The 23,101-nt window shown below is 50.3% G+C and overlaps 1 protein-coding gene across 3 annotated transcripts in view; it reads left to right on the top strand.

Moving 5' to 3' along the window:
* The window catches only part of ASAP1 (ArfGAP with SH3 domain, ankyrin repeat and PH domain 1), a 274,738-nt gene that overhangs the window by 49,535 nt on the left and 202,102 nt on the right, over window positions 1-23,101 (top strand). For all 3 annotated transcript variants that reach the window (XM_037048557.1, XM_037048556.1, XM_037048559.1), the window contains one exon: window positions 3,854-3,980. In XM_037048557.1, the coding sequence (XP_036904452.1) occupies window positions 3,854-3,980 (127 nt within the window). The remainder of the gene's footprint in view (window positions 1-3,853; window positions 3,981-23,101) is intronic.

The raw sequence follows: 23,101 nt of genomic DNA, 5'->3' as shown, positions 1-23,101 counted from the left end.
AATTGCTTATTTACTCCCCAAATCCATCACCATTACTAATGGATCTGCCTCACAAAGGATCTTCACAAGAGTAAGTGAGGTCTCTGAAGATGATTCCCAAATCCGGGATCTCAAACACTGGGGACTGCTGTGTGGCCTCCCCCTCCGCCTCTTCTTCCCTCCTCCAGGTGACTAATTTAGAGACACACCTGAGTCCTGGGATGCAAACAGATGTATTTAGAGTCACACTTCTCAAAAAAAGGGAGTTCAAAGGGGACTAACATCCATTGATTACTCACTGTGCATCAACTGTGTTATCCACATCTTCTCATTTTATTTCACACGACAACCTGTAGCACAGTTTTATTATTCCCCTGATTCTGCAGATGAGAAAGCAAGGCTAATAGAGACAGACCAGAGATGCAAACCCACATCTCCATCACGCAAAGCATTTTCTATGCCTACACTACTTATTGTCCTGCCCCATGAAGGCATGGGGACTCTTGATGAGTGCTGTGATTCCATCCCAGCACTGTTGATGCGAGCACCAGTGGTTTAACTCCTTGGTTTCTTGCACACAGAGAGCCCCCCAAACTCCACCCCCGACTCCCCCAATGGGGCGTTGTCAGCCACCTTGCAGATGTACTCCTTTGGTCGTTGGGCAGGTGGGTGGGAGTGATACCCACAACTGCAAATATAACTTAGCCAATTGCTGAGGACAGTGGGGTCAGTAGTGCTCCCACTGTCCCTGAGGATAAGCCACCACTGTTCTCACTGCCTCTTCTCAAGGAGGTAAAAAATACCCCACAAGGACCACTGTCAGCAGTGCTCAGACTAAGAAACTGCCCTGAGGAGTCCAACGGTGCTGGATGGTGGATGGTCTTTGAGGGGGATGATGGTGATAAGATGACCCCACTTTATACAACGCTGGCAAATACAAGTGTGAGGGGGTGTGTGTGTGTGTGTGCATGTGTGATTCCCGGCTCTGGAAAGGATGATGTATATTTCTCAGCAGCTCCACACAAAAAAAACCAGCATTTGAAGTTCCGCCCAAATCAGAGTCTATTCACTTGCAGATCCCCAGGAACGGTTTTCAGAGTACTTGAGAAAACGAGAGGTGCAGATGGTCTGCACTGGGGCATGGTTTCAAATTTACAGAGGGTGACGGCCCATGAACCCATCATGGTTCACGAACCGGTGTGAACCTCTGAAATTCCAACTGCAGACCAGTGCGAGGAGGTGCACTCTTACTGGGGCACAATATCACATTGTTCACACGTTCCTTTCTTGGCCGGAGGACATGGGGAGGAGGAGCAGATATATGAAATAATCTTCAAATGAAAGTGAAACACCAATTGATGACAGCAAGTTTGGGCTCTCCAGTGAATTCAGTCAAAAAAGAAATCCCTGGTTGTTCACCACTGCAATCAGCTTAGCCTGATCTTTCTTGCTTGGATCTGTAGAGCTGAGGGTATACACAGACTCAGCTGCAGCAGGAAGAGATCTGTATAGTCCTTTTGGCACACCCCCCCCCTTTATTTTACAAGTGATGGAACCAAGGCCCAAGGTGACAGCGGCATCAGTTATTAGGAAAGCTCTGGAACTCAGGGCTTCTGGAATTGAGGCAGTCATTCACTGACTCTGGGCTTTTAATAATGGCTCATAGTTATTGAGCCATAGTATGGCTTTTCCTATAAGCCATACATATAGGATGGAAGGATGTATCAGCCCAGCAGAGGTGACAGGCATTAGATGACAACTTGGAATAGAGGGAAGAAAAGAATAAGTGCAAAGTTCATCTAAATTATTTGCAGCCTAGAGGAAAGCTCTCTTGGAGCGGATGGAGGTATAAGTGTTGGTTGTTAGGCTCAGCTGCTCTATGGCCTAGCATGGGGTTACTGAGGCTCAGAGAACTTAACTAGCCCACACTGATAGGGGCCACATTTCCTCCAAGTCACTGAATCTTCCACATGCAGGATGACCTTGTCACACAAAATGCTTCAAACTCTTGGAATGGCTTTCCCGTGCACAGAGCAGTTTCTCATCATTATCATGTAACAACCTCATGGGGATGGTGCCCTTATCTTTGCTCTTCATGTGAGGCAACTGAAGGCTAAGATCCCTTAAGCCAGCCGGATATCAATGGGACTGAGCTTATTCTTTTTTTCTGCTCAAAATGTCACCTTGTCATAGGGGCCTTCTCTGAACATTCCTTCCGCCTCCATCACTTTCTTACTTTATATCTAGTCCCCTCTATCTGATGTATTTGCTGGCTGGCTGTTGCCCTACTGGAAGGTATGCTCACCAGAGCAGGGGCATGGTCACTGTGGAATCTCCATGGCCATTGGTTTTGGTACATTATTTGTTGACAGTAAGTGAACTGATGCACTTTCATTTGACAACCATTTGGCTACTTCTCTGCCCCCGGCCCAATGCGAAGACAAGTTCCCTTACCTTGACATGCTATTGTAGTTGGGGTTAAAGACCAGAGGACACAGGTAACCTTTCAAGATAGCAGGGACTCAATCCTGGCATAGGTCACAGGGCCAGCAGTCCGCCCTCAGGGGGCGCATTTGGGTGCCGAGTTTTGAGGTGGCTATGGAAGGCTCCTACTGGCTCCAATTACAGGAGCCAATCTTGTGTTTGTTTCCCGAGTGCTTAGGTTTTGTTTTTCTTTTAAAACTAACTTTATCCACAATCGATGGTGAGAAATTAAATGGATTCTTTGGACTAAGTAGACTGAGCTAGTAGGAAAAATAGACATCTGCGGGGGCCGAGGGATGAGCAATCTGTTGGTACTTTTTCCGCGGAAATTTGGCATCTGCTTAGCGTTGTACACCATTTGCACCTCGGGAAATGCGTCTTACAGCCCCTGACCCTGGTCTTTCCTCCGGGTTAAAAAAAAACCGGCAATGAAAGATTAGAAAACTGTCAAAAAATAAAAACCCTTTCGTTTGTTTTCAATTAGCATTTTAGCGACTTATGCGAACTGCACACAGACTAGCCTTCCAGTGGCGGTGAGCGCCCCTCAAAGGGAATGTAGACCGGAGTGGGGCGAGCGAGCAGCTGCAAGCCTGGGCAAGGGTCTGGCTCCTCGTTCCCGTTCCCGGTCGTCCCGCGCCCCTCAGAGGAGGAGGCCACTCCACGCTCGTTTCTTGCACCCATATCGGACTGAACGCGTAGAACGTGTACAACTTTTTTCGGTTCCCCTTCTCGCTAAACGCTGGCGTAACCAGCTCGCTGCAGTCTACCCTCCGAGAGCTGCCCCCGCCCCGCGCCCGCGTCGGAACGCGGCCGAGGAGGCGGGGCTCGGGCGGGGGCGGGGCCGCGGGCGGCGGGGGCGGGGCGGGGGCCGCAGCAAGCCGGGGGGGGGGGGGGGGGGGGGGGGGNGGGGGCCGCAGCGAGCGGGGGGGGGGGCGGTGGCGCGTGCGCAGAGCACTTCCTTGTTTGTTCCCGTGACTGTAGCGGGAGCGCCGCCGCCCGCAGCCAGCCCGCCTGCCCGCGGGAGCGTGTGCTCAGTCAGTTGGTGTCCTCGCCGCCGCCTGTCAGAGCATCTGAGGAGGCAGCTGCCCGGCCTGATCCCTCTTCGTCGCGCCGCCCTGTCCCCTCCCCCGCCGCCGAGGAGCCGCCGCCGGCATGACTACAGGGAGGCGGGTCCCCGAGAGCCCCCAGCCTCGCGCGCGGGTCGGAGTTTGAAGGGCTGCCGCCTCCAGCTTCGCCCGCCCTTTCTCCTGCCGCCGCCGGGGACAGGAGCTGCGCCAGGCCGGCGACGGGTGGCGGGCTGCGCGGGGCGTTCATGAGCCGCCCGGTGGCCCGCGGCCCCGGGAGCCTGCGCCGTGACTCACTCCCCGCCTGTGTCTCGCCCCCCCGGCAGGATGCCGGACCAGATCTCCGTCTCCGAGTTCATCGCCGAGACCACCGAAGACTACAACTCGCCTACCACGTCCAGCTTCACCACGCGGCTGCACAACTGCAGGAACACCGTAACCCTGCTGGAAGAGGTAGGTCGCGGCCGGAGGGATCCCCTCCGGGGACCCCTCGCTACCTCTGCCCGCAGCCGCTGCCCAGCAGTTGGATCACCTTGATTCTTGAGCCAGGGATGTTTGGGTCTGGGGAGCCACACCCCCTCTGGGACCACCGGCTCCTGGCTGGACCGGGGACCTCGGATGTGCAGCCCGCTGCCCCTTGTGCCGGGCGGGGGGGCGCCGACCCCCCGGAGGCTGGAGGTGGGCAGAGGACTGAGCGAGCCCCCGGCACCCCCAAGAAGAGGGAAGTCTTCTCCCCATCTTTCGCCCTTCCTGGGTGCTAGGCAGCCTGCTCGGCGCTTTCCACATCTTTGACCCTGTTATAACCTGCGAAGTAGGTGGTGTCAGGCCACGGAGGGCAGAGCGAGGCTTAGCAACGTGGCCAAGGTCACCAGCAAGGGACAGGGAGATGGTCAATGAATGCACTTCTCCAGGGCTTGGCCAGGCAGGTTTAGCCGCATAGGCAAAGGGGACGCTGGCTGGGGCTGCCTCCACCCCAAGACTCCTACCCTCTAGTCCTGGTGCCTAAAGCCCTCAGTGCAAGGAGAGATCTGTGCGGACAGGTCACCACCCGGCTCCCCTGAGGAGGCTTGGGCTGCGCTGGAGGCTGCTGCGCCAGCAGGACCTGCCCGCAGGGCACTCACAGCTGTGAACCGAGACCTGAGGCCCTTCTGCCTGGAAGCGCTGGCGGGCGGGAGGTGGGGGGTGGGGTGCAGAAACTGCAAGAAGAACAGCTCCTATCTAGACCTTCCAGGGAACCCTTGTGAGTGTCTGGGGACAGGGCCAAGGGCATAGCGATTTCCTTCAAAATAGTAAGTGAATTGGTGATGGGGTGGGATGGGTAGGTAAGAAGGAATCCACATGCCCAAGAGCTGCAGAAGCCTCTGAACCTCAAGGAAAATAGGACATCTGCCCTGGAACTTGGCACCATCTGTAAGTGCCATAAAGCGCCACTCCCCTCCAAACAAGCCAAGCCTATTTCAGCCGAAAAAGACAGCAGTGGGGGAAGTTAAGAAAGCAGATCTTTTTTTCCCCCTTGGTGGATTATCCTGGGTTGGTTTATTTGAGGTTTGGGGAGTTCCTTCTGATGTAAGCTCACCATGGTCTGTGCTCTTTTTATGTTGACAAGCTTGGGCTTCTGTGGACAAACTGCTCTTGATAATGGGGTTTTAATACTTGCTCTTCAGATGTAGGTCTGGTATGCTGAAGCACAGGAGTCCTAAATTTTAGGAAAGGAGAGATTTCTGTTACTACTGGGTGTGGGGGGAGAGGGGGAGATGGTCCTTCTTGCCTGCCAGGTGCTGCAAATTAGTCTGATCGTTTTATGCCTATTGAGGATGGTTTGTAGAGTTTTTTCTTGAGTAAATGTTGGGTTATGGAACTAAATTTTGAAATTCAGTTGGAGGAATACCACCTAACTAGGTTTGTTGGAAAGCCAGAGAGGTAAATGGACCTTTGTCTGTGTGTTTGTTTCTGTGAACTGTCAGTCTTGCACGCTCTTGAAGCTTAGCGCCTGGAATTAGATGGAGTTGCCAGGCATTCTGCCCCATTGTGGGTTGGTCCTGCACTTAATTTTGATAAGTTGAAATATGCTGATACATTTGCATCCGTTTTCTGCACTAATTGTATACGCCTTTGAAGGATGTGATACTGGTTAGACTGTAAGATTATTCTCCTCCTAGACAGCTTCGTCAGTGCCTGAGAGAGCTGTCAGTTATTTTAACTTTCCCTTTCTGCACTTGCAGATAGCGTTGCTGTGTTCTGTTTGGGTGAGGTGTGATATGGGTAGGTAGCGGGTGACGCGCTTTGTGGCGCCATGTGCCCATATTTCGCAGCAACACCAGAGGGTCGGCTTAATGTTGAATTACGTGCTGTTGCGCTTGGTCTTAGCGTGATGTAGCTGCATTTAAAAGCAAATACAAGAGATGCATTTGTGTGTGTGTGTGTGTGACAATATTTTGCAAGGATAGGTAGAAAAATAGATGGAATCACAATATAAATGTGGTCACCTATGAACTTGAGAAGGAAATTGGAACCAGGCTAGAGGTTTAAAAGTGCCATGTTAAAGTACATGATAATATTCATTTTCTCAAAAATATAACAGTAAATGTTTTACTCAGAATGGCACAGCAATTTTGTAACTCTCTTTCTGAACTTGAGTACAGTACTGGTCAAGAAGTCATTGTCCCCAGTCTCCATCTTTTAACTCTTGAATTGTATCCCGAGGTTGGACTCATGAGTGATTGCCATTTGCATAAATGTGAACTATACCCTTTTGTTTCTTATTGATAGATAACCATCACAGTTGAATTTTTGCTTCCCCCCCTAAGCCTACATATATAGTAGGGATGCATTATTACAAATATCTTCAGTGGATCAGAATTCAACTCTTAAAAAATATGAGGCTTAAGGTTATTACTCTCAGAATATAAGGGGAAGTTTCGGGGCAAACCACAAAATCTTGTTGGCATTTGCTTCACAAGTGAGATACTTGGAAACTTGAAGACCATTGTTTGTGTTGTCTTGTGGTTATTCTTAGGAATAGAACTTTTGGGTACTTTTTTGGTGATGTGGACACTCAGGAATGAATAGGAATTAATTTGGGCAGTTTGGAATTATTTCTTTTAAAAAAAATCTTTTCCAGTTCTCGTAATTGAGTGTCATCGTTTGTTTACTAGCTTTTTTGTTCTTTGGGTTCCTAATTAACATGTGTAAGTCTCAACTAAAAAACTGTGTTAGAGCTGCAAGCATGGAACCCGAGATTAACCCCCACTTTCCCTTTTGCTCTGTCATTGGCAAAGAGTGTTGTGCTTTTCAGACGTTGGTGCTTTCACTGAAATCTCTCTGTGACGAGCACGGTAGGAAATGGGGCAGAAAGACAGTAAAGGAAGCAGAGCTTACTTCTGGGCTTCACCGTTGGGGGCAAGGGGTCCCCAGGACTCTGGGAGGCAGGAGACGGCTGGCACACAGTGAGTGGCCGCCTTTGGGAAGCAGGGATGGACTGGCTGCCAAGGTTTCGTCCTGGTGTGTGAGTGTTTTCCAAGCAGAAAGCCAGTGTTTTGCTTATTCAGCAACCAAAGCACACTGACGTGTCTATTTTACTCGTGACCATTTGGAAGTTATGAGTAAGTGTCTAGGAGGCCAGGAGAAGACAGTTTTCCTGAGAAGGGAGCAAACAGGCAAACCAGGACCACTGTCAGGAGCGGAGGGTGGGGGGGCGCAGGGTGGACAGGAGAGACCCTCCATTTAAAGGATTGGTCGTTGCTTAGTGCTTGAGGAAATGGAGACCCCAACAAAGGTTCACTTGGTTATTTGATACTGAGCTAGCGCTTTGTCCTTGGCTCCTGTGAAGGGGGCTTGTCCTGCCCACTTTTTGAGCGGCTGCTCTATACCAGGCCCACGTGGGCAGATGGCACGCGTGCTCTCCTTGAACCCTCAAAGGCGCTTTAGGCGGGGAGGGACAATTGTTAGCTCCATTTTACACAGAAGAAAATCGAGGCCTGGAGATGAAGTGATTTGTCTCCAGGGTCACATGGCTAGTAAGTAGATGGAGTTGGGACAGTAAATGGGGTCCAGCAGTTAAGAGAGAAAACAGACATCCCAAATGTCTCCAAAGACCTGTCTCAGTGGCTGTGTTAGAGAGTGCAGGAGGCTTCACCTTTATTATACCTTTAATTTTGGTCTCAGGAAACAGAGGTGCCTAAGCTCCTAAGTGGCTTAGTTTTTCCTCAGGTTCACATTCCAGTGAATGTGAATTCTTAACTGCAGTACTTAAAGGCACTGTTTTTTCCCCAGGGCCTTCAAATATTTGGTTTGGTTTTTCAGATTCAAACGTGGGAAGGTACTTGGTTGTAATCCAGGAACCGCATTTACCAAAACGCTTTTCCAGAGCACCTGCCACGTGCAGGTCACTTTGCTAGGCCGAGCTCCGGTGCCAGGGTGGTTATCTGGCTTGTGTCGTGGAGAAACTAATGGTCTCTGGGACTGAGATAAATAGGGCCGTCACTCTTAACAAGGTAGGAAGGGACAGTTCACAGGACATTCACCCCAGCAATGTGAGCAAAATCACTCAAACGACCACCCAGTCAATATACAAGCTGTCCCGGGCCCGTTCTGTGCACAGCGGCTTGCCAGGCCCTGGGGTATGCAGACGAGCAGCCCTGCCCTCCGGAAGTGCAGCCCGAGTTTTCCGAAGGGGGCTGACAGTCAAGCGAGGCTCTTGTGTTAGAGGCTAGCCTGGCTTCACGTGTGCAGGTGGTGTGGTCAGTCCCTCCCGAAGGCATAGAAATGTTTGGATGAACAAAGAATGGAGGTGTGGAGTGAAGATTGATTATCAGAATCCATCCTTTCATAGTGACAGTAGTTACTAGTTGTTAGTGTTCCTGCTGGTACAAGCCCTGTTCATACTAGTAGTCATCCTTACATCCCCTGCTGTCATCACTGATGCTGTTACAGCAATTACATCTTCATCTTCTTCAAGGTCATACCAGCAGTCATTAGTGGGTGTGGGAATTAATCCCATTTCGGTGGTGTCTGTATTCTTCCCTGTCAGACTTCATCGGTGCTCCCTTCCCCTCTATGTAAGTTTTACTTTTTACCCATGTTCTTTTGGGCATCTTCCATGCTGATGACTAGAGGTCATCAGCCACTAATTAAGTGCTTTTAGGTCCTTCTGTGGTCCTCCGTGGAACGTCACACATGAGACCTTGGGGGCCAGAGCCTGAGGAGTGATCTTGTTCGTCGGCTCCCAGGGCTCTGGAATGCAAGTGCATTCATTACTTCTCTTAGATGGTCAAGGCTGATGAACTTAATGGGAAGTGCTTATTTACCAAGTGGCTGCTAAACTTGCTTTCAGTCTTCCTGAAAAGGTAGTCTCAGGAAGGGTTTCCGTGAAATCTAGGCTGGTCCTGTGCATTCTGAAGGTGAAGAACATGTCCCTTGTTTGTCCCTGATCTCATGAAGAGAAAGCAGCAAACAGTGAACAAGCCTTCCCTTCCCTGCCCCACACGCGACTCTGGACCCTGTGGCCCCAGCCCTCTGACCCAGTCCAGGGATACTTAGGGTGAGTTGCTTTGGGTTTTTTTGGACCTCATCAGCCAGGGTGAAGTGAAGAATACACTTGCCTGTAGATGCAAATTGAGAAGGGGCCTTCCTCGGTGTACCAGAACTCATGCTCTTCCTAAAACAAGGCGGATACCTATTGGCCAGGTATTCTACGCTAATGCTGTTGGCCTTTTATACACCCTGTTTAGGGTTTAAAAAACATTTTCCATAGCTACCGTCCAATAAGAACCCTGTCTGATAGCATTCCATTGTTTCCTAACATGTGCAGAAACCGTGGGAGACAGAAGCCTAAGGATGGGGAGGAAATCAGGCAGAGGTTTGCCTGCCGATGCAAACCCCTGCCTCTCAGCCCTTTGCACCGTGTTCTCCGAAGGCTCTGGAGGCCGGCTGTATGGGCGAGTGGCGACTCTTCTTGCTGCTCCCTAGAACTTGCTTCCAGGTAGGATGGGTGGAGTGTGACCTTGAATTTAGGAAGCTAACCTTGCTAGCCAGTCCGCTCTCTCACAAAGTGTACTGTGACCTCCGAGGCTGCAGCAGAGCTCACAGGACTCCCTGACGTTGGGCCCAGAGGCTTCCATTAGAAGCACTGTCGTGCTGTTGGACGTTCAGATGCCACCCAGGCCTCTGCCTTTGTGTGTGTGAGCCAAGGGAGCCTCAGAGAGGTGGTTTCCATTTCGGTAACCTAGTTATTTGGGGACTAGAGCCAGACCTTGGCCTCAACCAGTCCCACATGTATTATTTAAATATGAGTAAGTGATGGGCTAGAGCTCACTTTGCAGCTAAGCCTCAGTTTCCTCATTTGCTGAATGGACTCGTGTTGAGTGTTAAGGGAGGTAATGCATGTGAGGCACTCCGGTGACTTCTTTCTGGTAAAATGCGACCCTGTGAAGGGCAGGGTCTGACCAGTCACATTAGTCAGCCCTTGCTGTGGGGAGGGGAGGGCGGGGTGCTGAGAGGCGTTCCCTGGTGAGGACGTGGGCAGGGTTCTCTCCTCTCTGGACCAGTGGTGACCTTTGGGTCGGTGAGGAAGGTGTTTCCTTGCCGAGGTTCATTGTAGCCCTGGTATCTTCTAGTGTGTGTCAGGCGGGGTGTCAGGCAGGTCACCGATCCTTCCTGTTCCTTGTGGAGACTGTACCCACCTCTTAGTGAGTCAGTGTCTGTGAAGCACTAAGGACAGTGCCTGGCATGGTAAGTGCTCAATAAATGATTATCATCATCCTCATTGCTCTCGCTGTTCATTGTTGTTGGACTAGAGCCTTGACTGTGGGATTGTGAGGAGACTTGGTGGGTTTGTTTTGGGGAGGGAGCGGTGAGGTCACATGACAGAGGACCCTCAAGGACCTGATATCGGAGGTGCAGACGGGACCAGAGGCAACGCTAAACCCTTTGATCCCTGGGTCCTGGTCAAAGCCAATTAGATCTGAAACAGACCGCCGACTCACTTTTACTGTACCCTAGTCCTTGGTGGGTGCTGCTCTGAGCTCGGAACCAGTGGGGGGCCAGGCCGGTGTGCTCCACCCGCGCGGCCTCACTGGCCCTGCTTCCTCGTGTTACTGCTGATTCTCTCCGTGCCATGCCCCCCGTCCCCACCCCTTTGGCCACGTTCCCTCCACTGGTGCATCAAAGCCAGGACAGACGGCGCTAGCCCTTAGGGTTTCTTCTGGGGCTTCTGGGTAAGGGGCCGCTCTCTGTTTCATCGTAAGTTTAGGTATTTGTGGTTATCTGTGGAGAGGCACGGGGAAGCATTCGTGCCCTGGACCCGGCTGGGACAAAGCACAGCAGCCAGGCTCTGTGCGTTCCTGATCATGGCTTGACGCACGAAGCCCACAGGGAATTGTTTTGGTTTGGAGGTAGGCTCCTCAAAGAGAGAAGGAGCTACTTGAACTTGTGTCTCTGTGTGCCTCGTGACCCTTTTCAGTGTCGTTTTGGTGAAATGAGTTTTAGTTATCTGTGGGATGGGAGGGTAGGTCAGACCTGCAGGCACTGGGTTCCATTCGGTCTTCACAGAATCACGAGCCCAAAGCGGGCGCTTCCTGCCTGGAGCATGTCCCGAGCAGCCGTGGGTCATGGTGCCACTTGTGGCCACTTACGTAAGAACTGAATTTTAATGCTGAGGCTATGGTATAATTTTCTCAAAAGAACTGGAACATAGTCCCTTGGAGAAGACAGCACCCAGTTTAGCCTCCCAGGAGCGAGGGGAACAAAAGCAGGACCCCCTGTGCCAGGGAGGGAAAGCCCCCAGAACGGTCCCATTTTTGGTGCCAGCCGTGACAGAAAGCGGAGTTGGCTGCGCTCTGCTGGGCCCTCTTTGTCCCTGCCAGGTGCTTCGGATGGGGGAAAAGAGAAGCTCTTCCAGGCTCTTCCCGTTACATGTGCAGCCTAGATAGCTTGTATTTCTGTCGCATGGTGCTCAGTGGCCAGGGCAAGGACGCCCACGTCCCCAGTACGCAGCCCAGCACCCGGCCTGATGACTGTGTCGTTATGAAGTGCACTCCACAGACCTGGGAAGGGCCTTCCACACCATGTAGCCCAACCCCTCCTTTCTGTGGGTAAGGAAGCCGAGGCCCAGAACACCCAAGGCTGTTAGGCTCCTTTGTTGTAAGTAACAGGCTCCACCCACCCCAAGAAAACCAAATGCAGGTAATTCTCACAGAGGGAGGGCTTGTTGGAAGGACTCATGGAATGTGAGTGGCAAGAATAGTAGGACACGAGGGTGTTCTCTTTGGGCAGAACAGCCGAGGATAGCAGTCCCAGCCCTGCATGCCCCCAGCTGCAGTGCCCCGCATCAGCTGAATCTCGGGGAGGATCGGATGGGCCCAGCTTGGAGAACACTTTGGCCAGGCTGGTGGGGGGTTCCCTGTTGGGCGGGGCTGAGCCCTGCACTTCAGCAGGGACTGGGCCCGGTGAGGGGGTGAGAGTGGGGGCCTGTTGCGGTGCCTCAGAGGGGAGGGGGGCACTCTTTCTGTTTGCCCAGATCACACCAGGAAGCTGTCACTAGGACCTGAGTCCCCGGCGCCATCATCTGCATCCTTTGGAGTGAGAACTCAGTGGAGAGGCCAGTGACTCCCAGAGTTCGGAGGTGGACCCGTGGGGCCAGCAGGGCACTGGGAGTGTGTTAGTTTCTCTGCTCTTCCCTCTGCAAGTTTTTCCTCCCCTTGACCTCCCTGCCGGGTACTCATTGGGCCACTTTGAAGGGCTGTGGTCAGAGCACTGTGCTGCCTGCCTAGTTGCAGCTTTCCTGATGTGGTCAAGAAACACCAGCATTCCACACAGGGTGTGGGCAGAGAAGAAACTCCTCGTTGCCATTTAAATCCACAGCGATCACGTGGTTCTCAAAAATAACCTTCCGTAGATACCGGGGAAGCACGGAAGGCTGTGCCGGGGAACTGGGCAGCGCTGGGGAGATTTTCTGGTTTGATTGCCTCCTCTCGGTGGTAAATAACACGCTGCCCACAGGTCTGACAAGGGTGAACAGCTTTCCTTCCACCGAAGTGGCTTCTTCACTGACCGGTATGAAATAAAATTTGAACATCCTCGTTTTCTTGAGATGTGGGGAGTCTCCCTTTGTGTTTCATGAATCATTTTTTATGAAGCCCATTTCCTTTTCCTTGCAGTGTTTGTTCACATTAGTAGCACTTACATAAAATTAGATACTCCTTATTTCTACAAAGTGCAAATCAGAATGAGTGTGCATGCTGGCCAGCAGCTGCTGCTGCTTTCACGCTAGTGAGATTTTCCGTAGCAGTGCAAGCGACTGTACTGCCTCCCTGTGAGTAGAACGCTGCCCACACAGACCACATTGGCACCGTCCCAGGGCGCCTGCCTTGGTGATAGGAGTTTGAACAAATTCGGGATACGTGAGCACTACAACTAAGCTCCTACTGTGTGCTAGTTGCTGTGCTGGATGCCCCACTTACATCATCTCCTTTAATCCTTCCAACAGCTCAGTGGGGTGAGTGCTTTTTCCCAATTTCGCAAAGGACGAGCCAGACTCAGGAAGGATTTGGCTCAACCCATGCTCATTCTGCCTCCGACTTGTTCTCAAGAAAAAGTGGTTTATATTGGGAGTAGAAGGTTAATGAAATTGAAACATCAGGAAATACTCTTTGGCTGACGCATGAGATATTTAGGTTAGGGCTAAATAAGAACTTCCTGGCAGGGTATTAAAATACCAGTTGGATGGCCTCGGAAGTAGCATTTCTTCCTGTGATTTTAGGATAATTGTCATTGACTGGCTAATGAACTAAATTATGTGCTTATTCATGTCCATACATGTCTTCACTTTAGTAGAGTTAGGTTAGAAGTATTGCAGAGCCATGGAAAACTCCCCCCACCTTTTTCCTTCCCTGTTGGCACTCATAAATTGGACAAAAATAATGAAGATTGTGGTGAAACTGCATTTGATTTATAATTGTTGAGGGCAGAACTGGTAAAGGTTTTCCAAATTGTACCGTCTACCTCTTTGGACTTTAGTTACATGCCTACAGATTGCACAGAACAGTCGGAAAAACCCCCAGTTCTTCAGTTTGCTGAGATGTCGTTTGACAGATTCGTGGCAGCCAGATTCTTGGCCTGCCCTTTTGGTGTCTGCATCCTGCTGTCCACCGCTGGCGTAGCCATGTCTGGAATGGTGGTGGCTCCCCCATTTGGAGTTCCGACCCTGGACTGAGCACTCTACGTAGGTTCTAACCCACACATCGCCCAGCACACACAGGTTAGAACCCAGCATCAAAGCCGGGTCTGCGGGGCTCTCCGGCCCCCACCCTCCCTCCACTGCCCCACCCCCGGAATCTGAGAGTCACCACGGCGCTCACTCAGTGGGAGCAAACACACACACACATACAAACAAGACACTTCTCCTGGTGGGAAAGGAAAACATTTTTCCCTCCTGATTTGTTTCCTTTGCGCTGAGTGGGAGGCATTTAAATTTAGGTAATTTCTATCTGTCATCTGGGGCAGTCAGTTCATGATGTGGTATTTCAAAGAGTTGACTTCTCTGATTTTCCTTCATAAATGGTAAGTAGTGAATCATACAGTTTTATGAGCAGTGGTGCTCTGGGTTTACTCTCCAACATTTCTCTATTGTAACAACTTACAAAGCGCTTTCCTGCGTATTGACTCATTTTATCCACATGACACTTTCTAAGGCAGCAAAGCCACTGCTTCCTCATTTGACAGATGGGAAAACTGAGGCTCAGAAAGTTGCAGTGACTTGTCAAAGGTCACAGGACTGACAAAGTAGCGTGCTGATGCTTGCGGTCAGTGTCCTTCTGGGGTCTAGTGTCCTACCTGTCCCCTACCCTGCAATAACGCACCGTATGAAAGAGATGGACCTGTGAGAGGTTTCATCAAGTACTTTTCAACTTAAAGCATGCCTCTCCAATTAAAAATGGTTTTTATTATTGGATAGTTTTGTACTACCTTGCATTTTTAGAGTCTCCCTTACGTACACATGTACCTTTATAGTCCTTTTTTTCCCTTACCTCAGACCTTCAGGTGGTTTTTCATTTGGGGCGACTTTCTGTTTTAGTTTGTTGGCTTGTTTTTAGCTTTCACACATTACGAAACTAGAGCGATCAGTATGAATCTCTCAGCACGTGTTGCTCAGCTGCCACACTGACCTGCTTTGGCCAGTCTTGTGTTCGTCTCTCCCTGCTCCCTGGTTTTTAAAAATCAACCCCAGATATTGTTTCACTTCATCCATAAATATTTTAGGGTGTATGTTGAAAAGATAAGGACTTAAAAAACAACAACTGAATCGCAATACCACAATCACACACACACAAAAATTGAACACTTTTATCATTAGTCAATGTTCAGATTTTCCCTGGTTGTCTTTTTTAAAATGATTTATTTAAGTCAAGATCCACAGGAGATGTGTATGTTGAAATAGACTGACATATATTTAAAATTTCTTTATGGGTCCTCCTCCCCCTCTTCTTTATGCTTGTAATTTGTTGAATGAGTGGGTTTGTCTGTCCTGTAGCATTTCCCATCGTCTGAATAGAGTTAGTTGTACCTTTCTGGTGTCACTTAACATATGCTACAGTCTTTTTTTTAAAGCTTTTATTCATTTATCTTTAGAGGGGAAGGGAAGGAGAGAAATATCAATGTGTGGTTGCCTCTCATGCACCCTCTACTGGGGACCTGGCCTGCAACCCAGGCATGTACCCTGACTGGGAATTGAACCTCGATCCTTTGGTTTGCAGGCCTGTGGGCAATCCACTGAGCTACACCAGCCAGGGCTACAATCTTTTTTTAACATACCTTTGTTCCTAATAGTTTTTTCATTTTGAAAAATAGAAGGAATGCGTGCCCTTTGTTTAAAAAAAATCAAAAAGCCTTAAGAAAAGCTTAAGGAAAAAAGCCTAATGAAAAAAGAAAACTCAGAAGTCATCCCTGTTCCTACCAGGAAGCTCGCCACTACTGTTGCCTCGGGTATTGGTTCCAGATGTACCTATACCCTGTTTATTTTCATTCAACACATCATGAGCATTTTCCCGCATTATCAAAGAAATCTTCAGTACAGGTTTATGCGGCACGTCATTGTGGTAATGGCACCTCCCTCCTTCCCTTCAGGCGCCCCCAGTTGAGGAACGGGCCAGCCGTTGCTCCAAAGGAAGACCGTGTTGAAAAGAGGACAATGACCGAATACATCTGTTACTGTCTGCACCAGTGTCGATAGGTTCCTAGGAGTGGAATTACCAGGTCAAGGCCGGGGTGTTCACAAATTTCTGATAGAGTCTTCGTACTGCCAGATTCCCCCAGAAAGGAGGTCTGAGCCATGTTACACCCACCCCCCGCCCAAGCCCTGGCCAGCCGGTGAGGGGTTTTTCCACACAGGGACAGCTTGCAGTGAGACCTTGACTTAGAGGAACAGACTGGCTTTCAGGTGTGTCACCCTCCTTTACATGCAGGTGATAACACGAGTTACCACAAGTAGCAAGGGGGAAAAGGTGTGAGCGTGGGGTTTGCAAACTGCTTAGCACAGTAGAGCACGCAGATCCCATGTCAGTGTCATGGGGAAGTGGGCAGCTTGGCTTTGTCAGCCCACCAGCCTCTTAGTGGTGACTTCTCACTTCCTGAGTTAAGGAATAAAGAAACAGCATTTACTAGGAACGGGAAATGTGTAGAAACCCAGACGTGGAATCCAGGGGACTCCTAGCTAGGGCATCACCTGGCTTCAGGTAGCTCTTCTGCTTTCTCTTTGCTTCCTGGATACCTTTATGTTCCCTTCCCCACCCCACTGGTTGTCCTGGCCTAGGACCTTTATCTTCCTTACCAGAGTCTGTTTCAGCTGTCTCTCCTGGAAGAAACTCGCACTGAGGATTCACTTAAAGGTATTAATGCCTAATAAGGTGGTATCACCCTCGCCTCTCCCAGAGCTGTATGCACTTCTAACCGTGTGACACCCTGACCCCACAGAACCGTGGGCTTTCGGGCCTTGTGGGGAGGCAGTCGTAGTAGGTGTGGAGCACGCAGATTCCCTCACCTTACAGTGTAGTTGAATGTCTCCCCACTGCTGGGTCCAGCAAACCCTTAGAAACAATGCCAAATTAAAGCCGTTGCCTAATTTAATCTTTGCATCAGCCTCAGGAGGCGGTCTCTCCAGTCCTGGCATTACAGACTGTGGAAACAGACTCAGAGAGCTGCCAGGGTCCCAACATACGTTTTATCATTCAGTCCTCACAACAGATCTATGTTGTAACACTGAGTTTTCAGATGAGGAGCCTGAGGCTCAGGTTCTGCTGTTGAAGGGAAAAAACCCAAGGTCTAGACTGGGATTTGTCTGTCTTCCAGGTGTCCAGGTCTCCTCTCTGTTTGGAGTTCTTACCCAAGGTCTCCACCACTGCTGCTTGGTCACGTCTACTTAGGGCTCTAGATGCTGTGGACACTTCACCCAGACTGACCCTTACAAGCATGAGTAATAGACAGGAGCTTGACATTGTGACTCTTGAGTTATACATCCTTTTGGGGGAGCAGGGTGGCCTTCCTGGTGCCCTGTGCCCAATCAGGCATGCTGTGGGCGGTGGGTGTCCTTTACTATGAAGCCGTCAGTTGAGGCCTTAGTGTCAAATTCACCTCCTCTGTAATGTATCGTATCACTTGACTTAATGACTTAGATGTGGTCTATCAGCACCCGCCAATCACATGGCATTACCAAATCATGCTGAATTCTGGTTGGGAAAAAAAAAAACCCTCACTCCGTAACACCCCCTCCCAATAAAAACAAACCCAGTCTTTTGCTATGAACCCTTCTGGAAATGTTTCAGCATCCACCACCTTGCTGGAACCGTCTGAAGAAGCATCCGGGAGCCATTATAAAATTGTAGGAGCCATCATTTGTTCGGCTTCTCTGTGCCGCGTAGTGCCACATCAAGTTCTTCACGTATTTCTGATCCCTGAGACAGCTCTGAGGGAGTTTCTGCACTTGACAGGGAGCAGATAGATGCTTAGAGCAGATCAGTAAATGCTCAGGTGGTACAGCTGGTGTACGGGAGAGCTAGGCTTCCAACCAGATCTGTTTGGCTCCTTGGTGCCACACCACTGTCTTAGCTATTACAGCCTGCTCAAAAGCAGACGTGGAATGAGAATTTACATGTTCAAACTCATAGTTTTTAAGTCCCCAGTTTAAATAGATGTGTACACTTTACGAATTGAGTACAAAAGTACAGATGCCACAGAAGCTATTCATGGGAGACTCAATTTCCACGTGTTCTCCTCCCCTAGAAACGTTACAGAGTGGGAAGGTTACAGAGTGGGAAGCGGGAGGGATTTGCTCCACACCCAGTGTAAATTGTTACCCAGGATGAGTTAATTGGTGTTTATTTCTGAAACAGCAGTGGTTGCTTCCTGAGGGCCTAGCCCTGCTTGGCTCTCTTGTGGGATAAATTGCTATGTTCGTCTGTGTCCTCACTCTCCAGTGCCGTTACATTCCCCGGGCCATTCCCCTTTGCCCGGGAGCCACCCATTCTTCCTCACGACCGTGCGACGCTTGGAAAAGAGGGAATTATCTGGGGTCCCCGCCTTCTCCAACCAGATCAGCCTCTACTCCGTGCAGGACCCACCGTGCTGAGATGCGGGTGCTGAGTTGGTCATGTTACTGTTGGAGGAGGGATGTCGTTTGTTAATCTCCAGGAGAAGGAACCACATTTGAGTAAATAAACACATGCGCAGTGGGTGGGGGTCTTTGAGGACTTAAGCAAAGGTGAACCATGGAAGAACTGAGAATATGGCTGGTCTGGGAGAACTATTGTCTGTGGGTCTGACCAGAAGCGGGCGGGGAGGAGTTTCAGGGCCTGGAAGAGTTCAAGGGAAATAATACAAAGTTGCCGTTTGAGAGCCAGAAGGAGCCTTAGAGATCACGGAGGTCAAACACTCCGTCTCCGTTTCCGGATCTTTGAGATTTGCAGCTACTGCCCAGTCAGAGCCCAGAACCGGGCAGATGTCTTTAAATGATGGTTTTTATTGATACAAACATTTGTGGATCGTCACATTGTGTGTGAAGTAACTGGTTTGGTGTTTGAGCCCGAGATCATTTTGTCGGGATGGAAAAACAGTTTTAAAAAAGTTCTAGAAATTAATGAAAAAGAGCCGTGCCTTCCGGTGGGAGAGAATGGCCACGTGCTGACCCTTGTGACAGCCGCAGTCGCCACCCCGCGCCTTCCTCTTCCTCACTTCCCGTTCTGGGCTGTTTCCCCGGTGGTCCCCTTGCTCTACTCCAGATGAGCTGTACATTTGCTGACTCTTAAAACTTGTTTTTTTGTGAAGAACTTTCTGCATCCCTTCCGCAGCACAGTTCTTTAACACAACAGCTGAAAAGGTTCCAGCCTATTCTGTATGTCAGCACCGTGCAGTTCACAGTTATCTTCCCCTGTGAGTTACTGATGAAGAACTGATAGTGCAGAGGAGGCGACTTCCCTAAAACCTTGCAGAAGATGGGTGCTGCTTCGGTGTTGATCCCTGGTGACAGGAATTCGAGCCCCTGTGGCTTTTTCCATGATGAAGACTCTGTGTGTGTGTGTGTGTTGTGTATAGATACAGATATATGTATATACATTTTAAAGTCTCCCTGATGAAGCATCTTTCTCTCTGTGTCTATTAAGCCTACCTAGAATTCCTTGAACTTGAGGATTCATTTCCCACCCCTCCTCAGGCACTCCCTGATTCCTGCAGCGCCAAGGTCAGGGAGTAGGTGCCCCTTGGTCCTGGGGTGTTTCTGTTCTCTGCCCCCGCCCTGTGAGCTTGACCATGAGGTCAACAGCCCCCGTTGTGGAGCAGGCGCCCCGCAGAAAGAGCCCGGCAGTAGCTGTCCGGGGTTGGAGGTGGGGGGCTGCCCAGGGGGTCTGCGTTCTGTTGGAGGCACTCGCTGGCCAGAGCAGCAGCAGGACATCAGCGCTGGTGGTGCAGGGACGCGGGGATTGTGCTCCATGTACAGCTGAGGGATCCCAGGCCCAGTGACATGGTGCAGTCAGAAGACGACGGAACCGGGGGCCACAGCTACCAAGCCTGCGAGTTTTCCACTGCACCGTGCTGCACCGCACTGCACCGCGTGCTTTAAGTAGCAGAACTGAAAAATGTTCACGGCTTTGCATAGCCAGCTAGAGTCATTGGAGATACCACAGAGGTTTGCTGGGTGGCCGTGGGCACTAAAGCTATTCCAGAATACTTGGGATAATGTCCTCGGGGGAGCGTCCCTTTGCTTACCTGACACGTCTGTTGCTGGCTCCTCCTTGTCGAGCACTCCCTGCGTACATGGTTCTTTGGCAGCTGAGAGTCACGCAGTGCCTGCTGTGTGTCAGATGCCTCTCTCAGTTACCTGCATCCTCTCATTTACACCTCGAGGTAGGTGCTGTTCCATGCCTGCCACTGCCAGTTACTGACCGGGCTATCTGGGGCAAGTCACTGAACATCTCTCTGCCTTAGGTGCCCGCGCCCAGCCGCACCTGGGAGTATGTGCTTCATTCTCAGCTGTAGTGTTTATACTGTCCCTGTGCACACAGCAGCCATGAGGGTGAAGCGAAGCATCCTCAGTGCCGCAGGGTGTGATGTGAGACCAGCCACGGCAGGCCTCTCAGCCCGCTTCTTCATCTGCGCCATGGGTATAATACGTATTGAAAGGGTCGTAGTGAGAGACCAGCCATGAGGCACCCCGTGTTGCCTGGTGGTGCACACATACGGGGTAGCTGCCAACGCTCCCTGTCTCCATGGGGCATTGGTTCTCACCCTTTTATGTGCAGGCTACAGGCCAAGGGGTCCTGTTGGCAAGGCCGGCCACTGGCCACTCTGCTCAAACTTCGAAGGGAGGATGATTTGATGAAGAGAGATCTCAGGTCGGGGTAGAGGAGAGTTCAAAGACCGTAAAACCGAAGGAAATTCAGGAAAGGAGGTGGAGCAGAAGTCCTAAGGAGCCGTGGATAGGTTGCGCCAGGCTTTAGTTCCTCACACTCATGGGATGGGAGGAAACCGCCCACTATCGCCTCCGTGCACACCCAGAGTTTATTTCCTGATGGGGTTATGTTTGTGTCTTAGTTCATGCTGCTAAAACATCCCTAGGCATGGTGGCTTGTAAACCATGGGGGTTTGTTTCTCACAGTTCTAGAGGCTGGAAGTCCAAGATCAGTGCCCCCATGATCCGCCAGGCTCTGAGGAGAACCCTCTTCTGGGGTGTGAGCTGCCAGCTTCTTGTGTCCCCACATGGTGGAAGGGGCCAGGGAACACCCTGAGACCCCTTTTGTAAGGGCACTCACCCCGTTCGCAAGCGCTCCATGCCCTCGACATAACTGCCTCCCAGAGGCCTCTCTTCCAGGTACCACCAAGTTGGAGGTTGGCATTTCAACATATGAATTTGGGGGAATGCAGACATCCAGTCCAACATTTTTTTCTGTTAATTATCCTAGACATGTTAGGGTTTGATATTTGGGCAGGACCAGCGTGCTTAACTAGCATTTAGAATTTCTAATTTATAACAGGTTGTGATACACTGTCTTTGGAGTGTGTTCTTTTTTGTTACACTGTGGAGACATTTCTGAAAACGCGGCACGTTGCATTGGTTCTCTGGTAGGAGACGAGCGATTGGTGGTACTGTAGGAAATGAACCCAGCTGTCACTTCCTATAGGAGTTACATCGGTTGATATTTCTATAATCTATCTGAAGCATGTGCCACGCATTTGGAGTTAAGATGATAGATGTATTAAGTAGATGCCAAATCAAACTTTAAAAATGGTTTAACTTGGAAAACACATTAACATCTTGTAAAATAGTTTGGGCTCTGTTCCATCCTTTCACCAGCCTGTGCCTTTATTTTCTTGCTGTCGACCAGCCAAGCCTTTTTTACTGACTGATACAAGTTCTGGAATGAGCTTGTCTGACAGCTTAGCTGTTTATCCTTGCCCCTACATAGCGCTTCTCAAAGCACGGTCTCTGGGGCCAGGACGGGGGGTCCTAAGACCCTTGCTGGGGTTCTGTGAGGTCACAGCTTACTTCCAGAACCACCCGAGGCAGTATTTGTCCCATTCTCAGAACTGCCTAGTGGAGTTTTCCCGAGGCTGCGTGCTGTGGGCTGGTGTCACCCTTGACAGACAGCTCATTAAATGTGCGTTCTTGGCTTCGGAAAACTTTCTCCACTTTAATTTCTTTCGTAGCCAGTATCAGTGGGTACAACCCGCTTTCCAACAGTAACAAACCTCTTTGGGATCTTCTCACTTTTTAAAAAAAGGGGTCCTGAGACTAAAATGTTTGAGAACTGTTGCTGTGTTGGGCAGGGCCCGCCACGGCAGGCCACCTCCTGGGCCACTGCCAGCCACTGGAAGAGTCTCCCAGTAATCAGGTGCCCGCCCTGATCGATGCCTCAGCCCTGGGCCCAGGGCACTGGGGCTGTTTCTCCCAGCAGGGGGGCCCTGGCTGGCGGTCACCCCATCCTCCGGGTCCTGCACAGGCCCCCAAGCTTGTGTCCTTGCCTTGACCCCAGGGGACCTTTTCTTTCTGTAGACACAGTGGTTCCAGCTTGTCTTCCTTGAGGCATGGTATATTTCTGTGAAATACCTAATTTCAGTTGACATGTGAAGAATTTGAAAACAAAAGGACTGGGGTGCAGTGGAGTTAGATCCCTTCTGGCAGCTGTTTTGCAAGAATTGTTTTCAGAATGAAAATGAACTAGGAATTGAGGCGGAAGTGATTTTCTTCAGAAATTTGGTGCCCCGTCCATCAGATGAAAAGTTGGACGTTGCAGTTTTTTTGGTGGTTTGTCGTGTAGAGCTTTAGAATTCTCCCAGTGTGTGACCCTGGCCTGCGTGGTAGAATTCAATGGCACTAACTGCCCTTCCAGACCCTCTCCCCCTTTCCCTCCTTCCTCTCCGTGGTTTGCCAGGAGACCATCCCTTTGCCCCTCCCCCCTTTCTTCTGGTCTGAAATTCTTCCTTTCTCTCACCATAGTAGAGTTGTGGAGGTGCACAGAGGAGGGCAGGGTTGAGTGTCAGCTTCCGTCTGATAAGAAGAAGGGATGCCTTCCCCTAAAGGTAAGCTATTGAGAAGTGCAAATGGGTCATTTCAAAATAGTCACAGGGATATAAGGTGCAGCATAGGGGGGATCGTCAGTAGTCTTGGAGTAACTGTCTATAGTCCCAAGAGGGTACTTGAAATATCAGGGGCATCACTTCGCAAAGTCTGTGAATGACTAGCCACTGTGTTGTACACCTGAAACTAATATAAAGTAATTTTGAATGTTGGAAAAAAGAGGCAGAAAATATGTGCGCACACGAGAGAGAGAGAGAGAGAGAGAGAGGGAGGGAGGGAGGGAGGGAGGGAGAGAGGTGGTTCAGGATGTCCATAAGGCCCTTTCTTTTTCTGACTGCTTGTGATCCTTCGGGAAACCTTGGATCTTCAGGTCTGTGCCCTTGGCAACACCAAGGCACCCAGCACCCTCCACTGTTGTTGCTGGTTTATAGGACTGTCTTCGTCCAGACTGAAATCTACAGAATAACTATGTCCTGTTGCTTCTGTGTTAATACGTAGTCCCTCTTTAGAGAGCAAA

Source organism: Sturnira hondurensis, unplaced genomic scaffold (assembly GCF_014824575.4).
Source record: "Sturnira hondurensis isolate 20B ecotype Veracruz unplaced genomic scaffold, ASM1482457v3 Scaffold0006413, whole genome shotgun sequence".
Classification (NCBI taxonomy): Eukaryota; Metazoa; Chordata; class Mammalia; order Chiroptera; family Phyllostomidae; genus Sturnira; species Sturnira hondurensis.
This window is presented reverse-complemented; position numbering and strand designations above follow the sequence as displayed.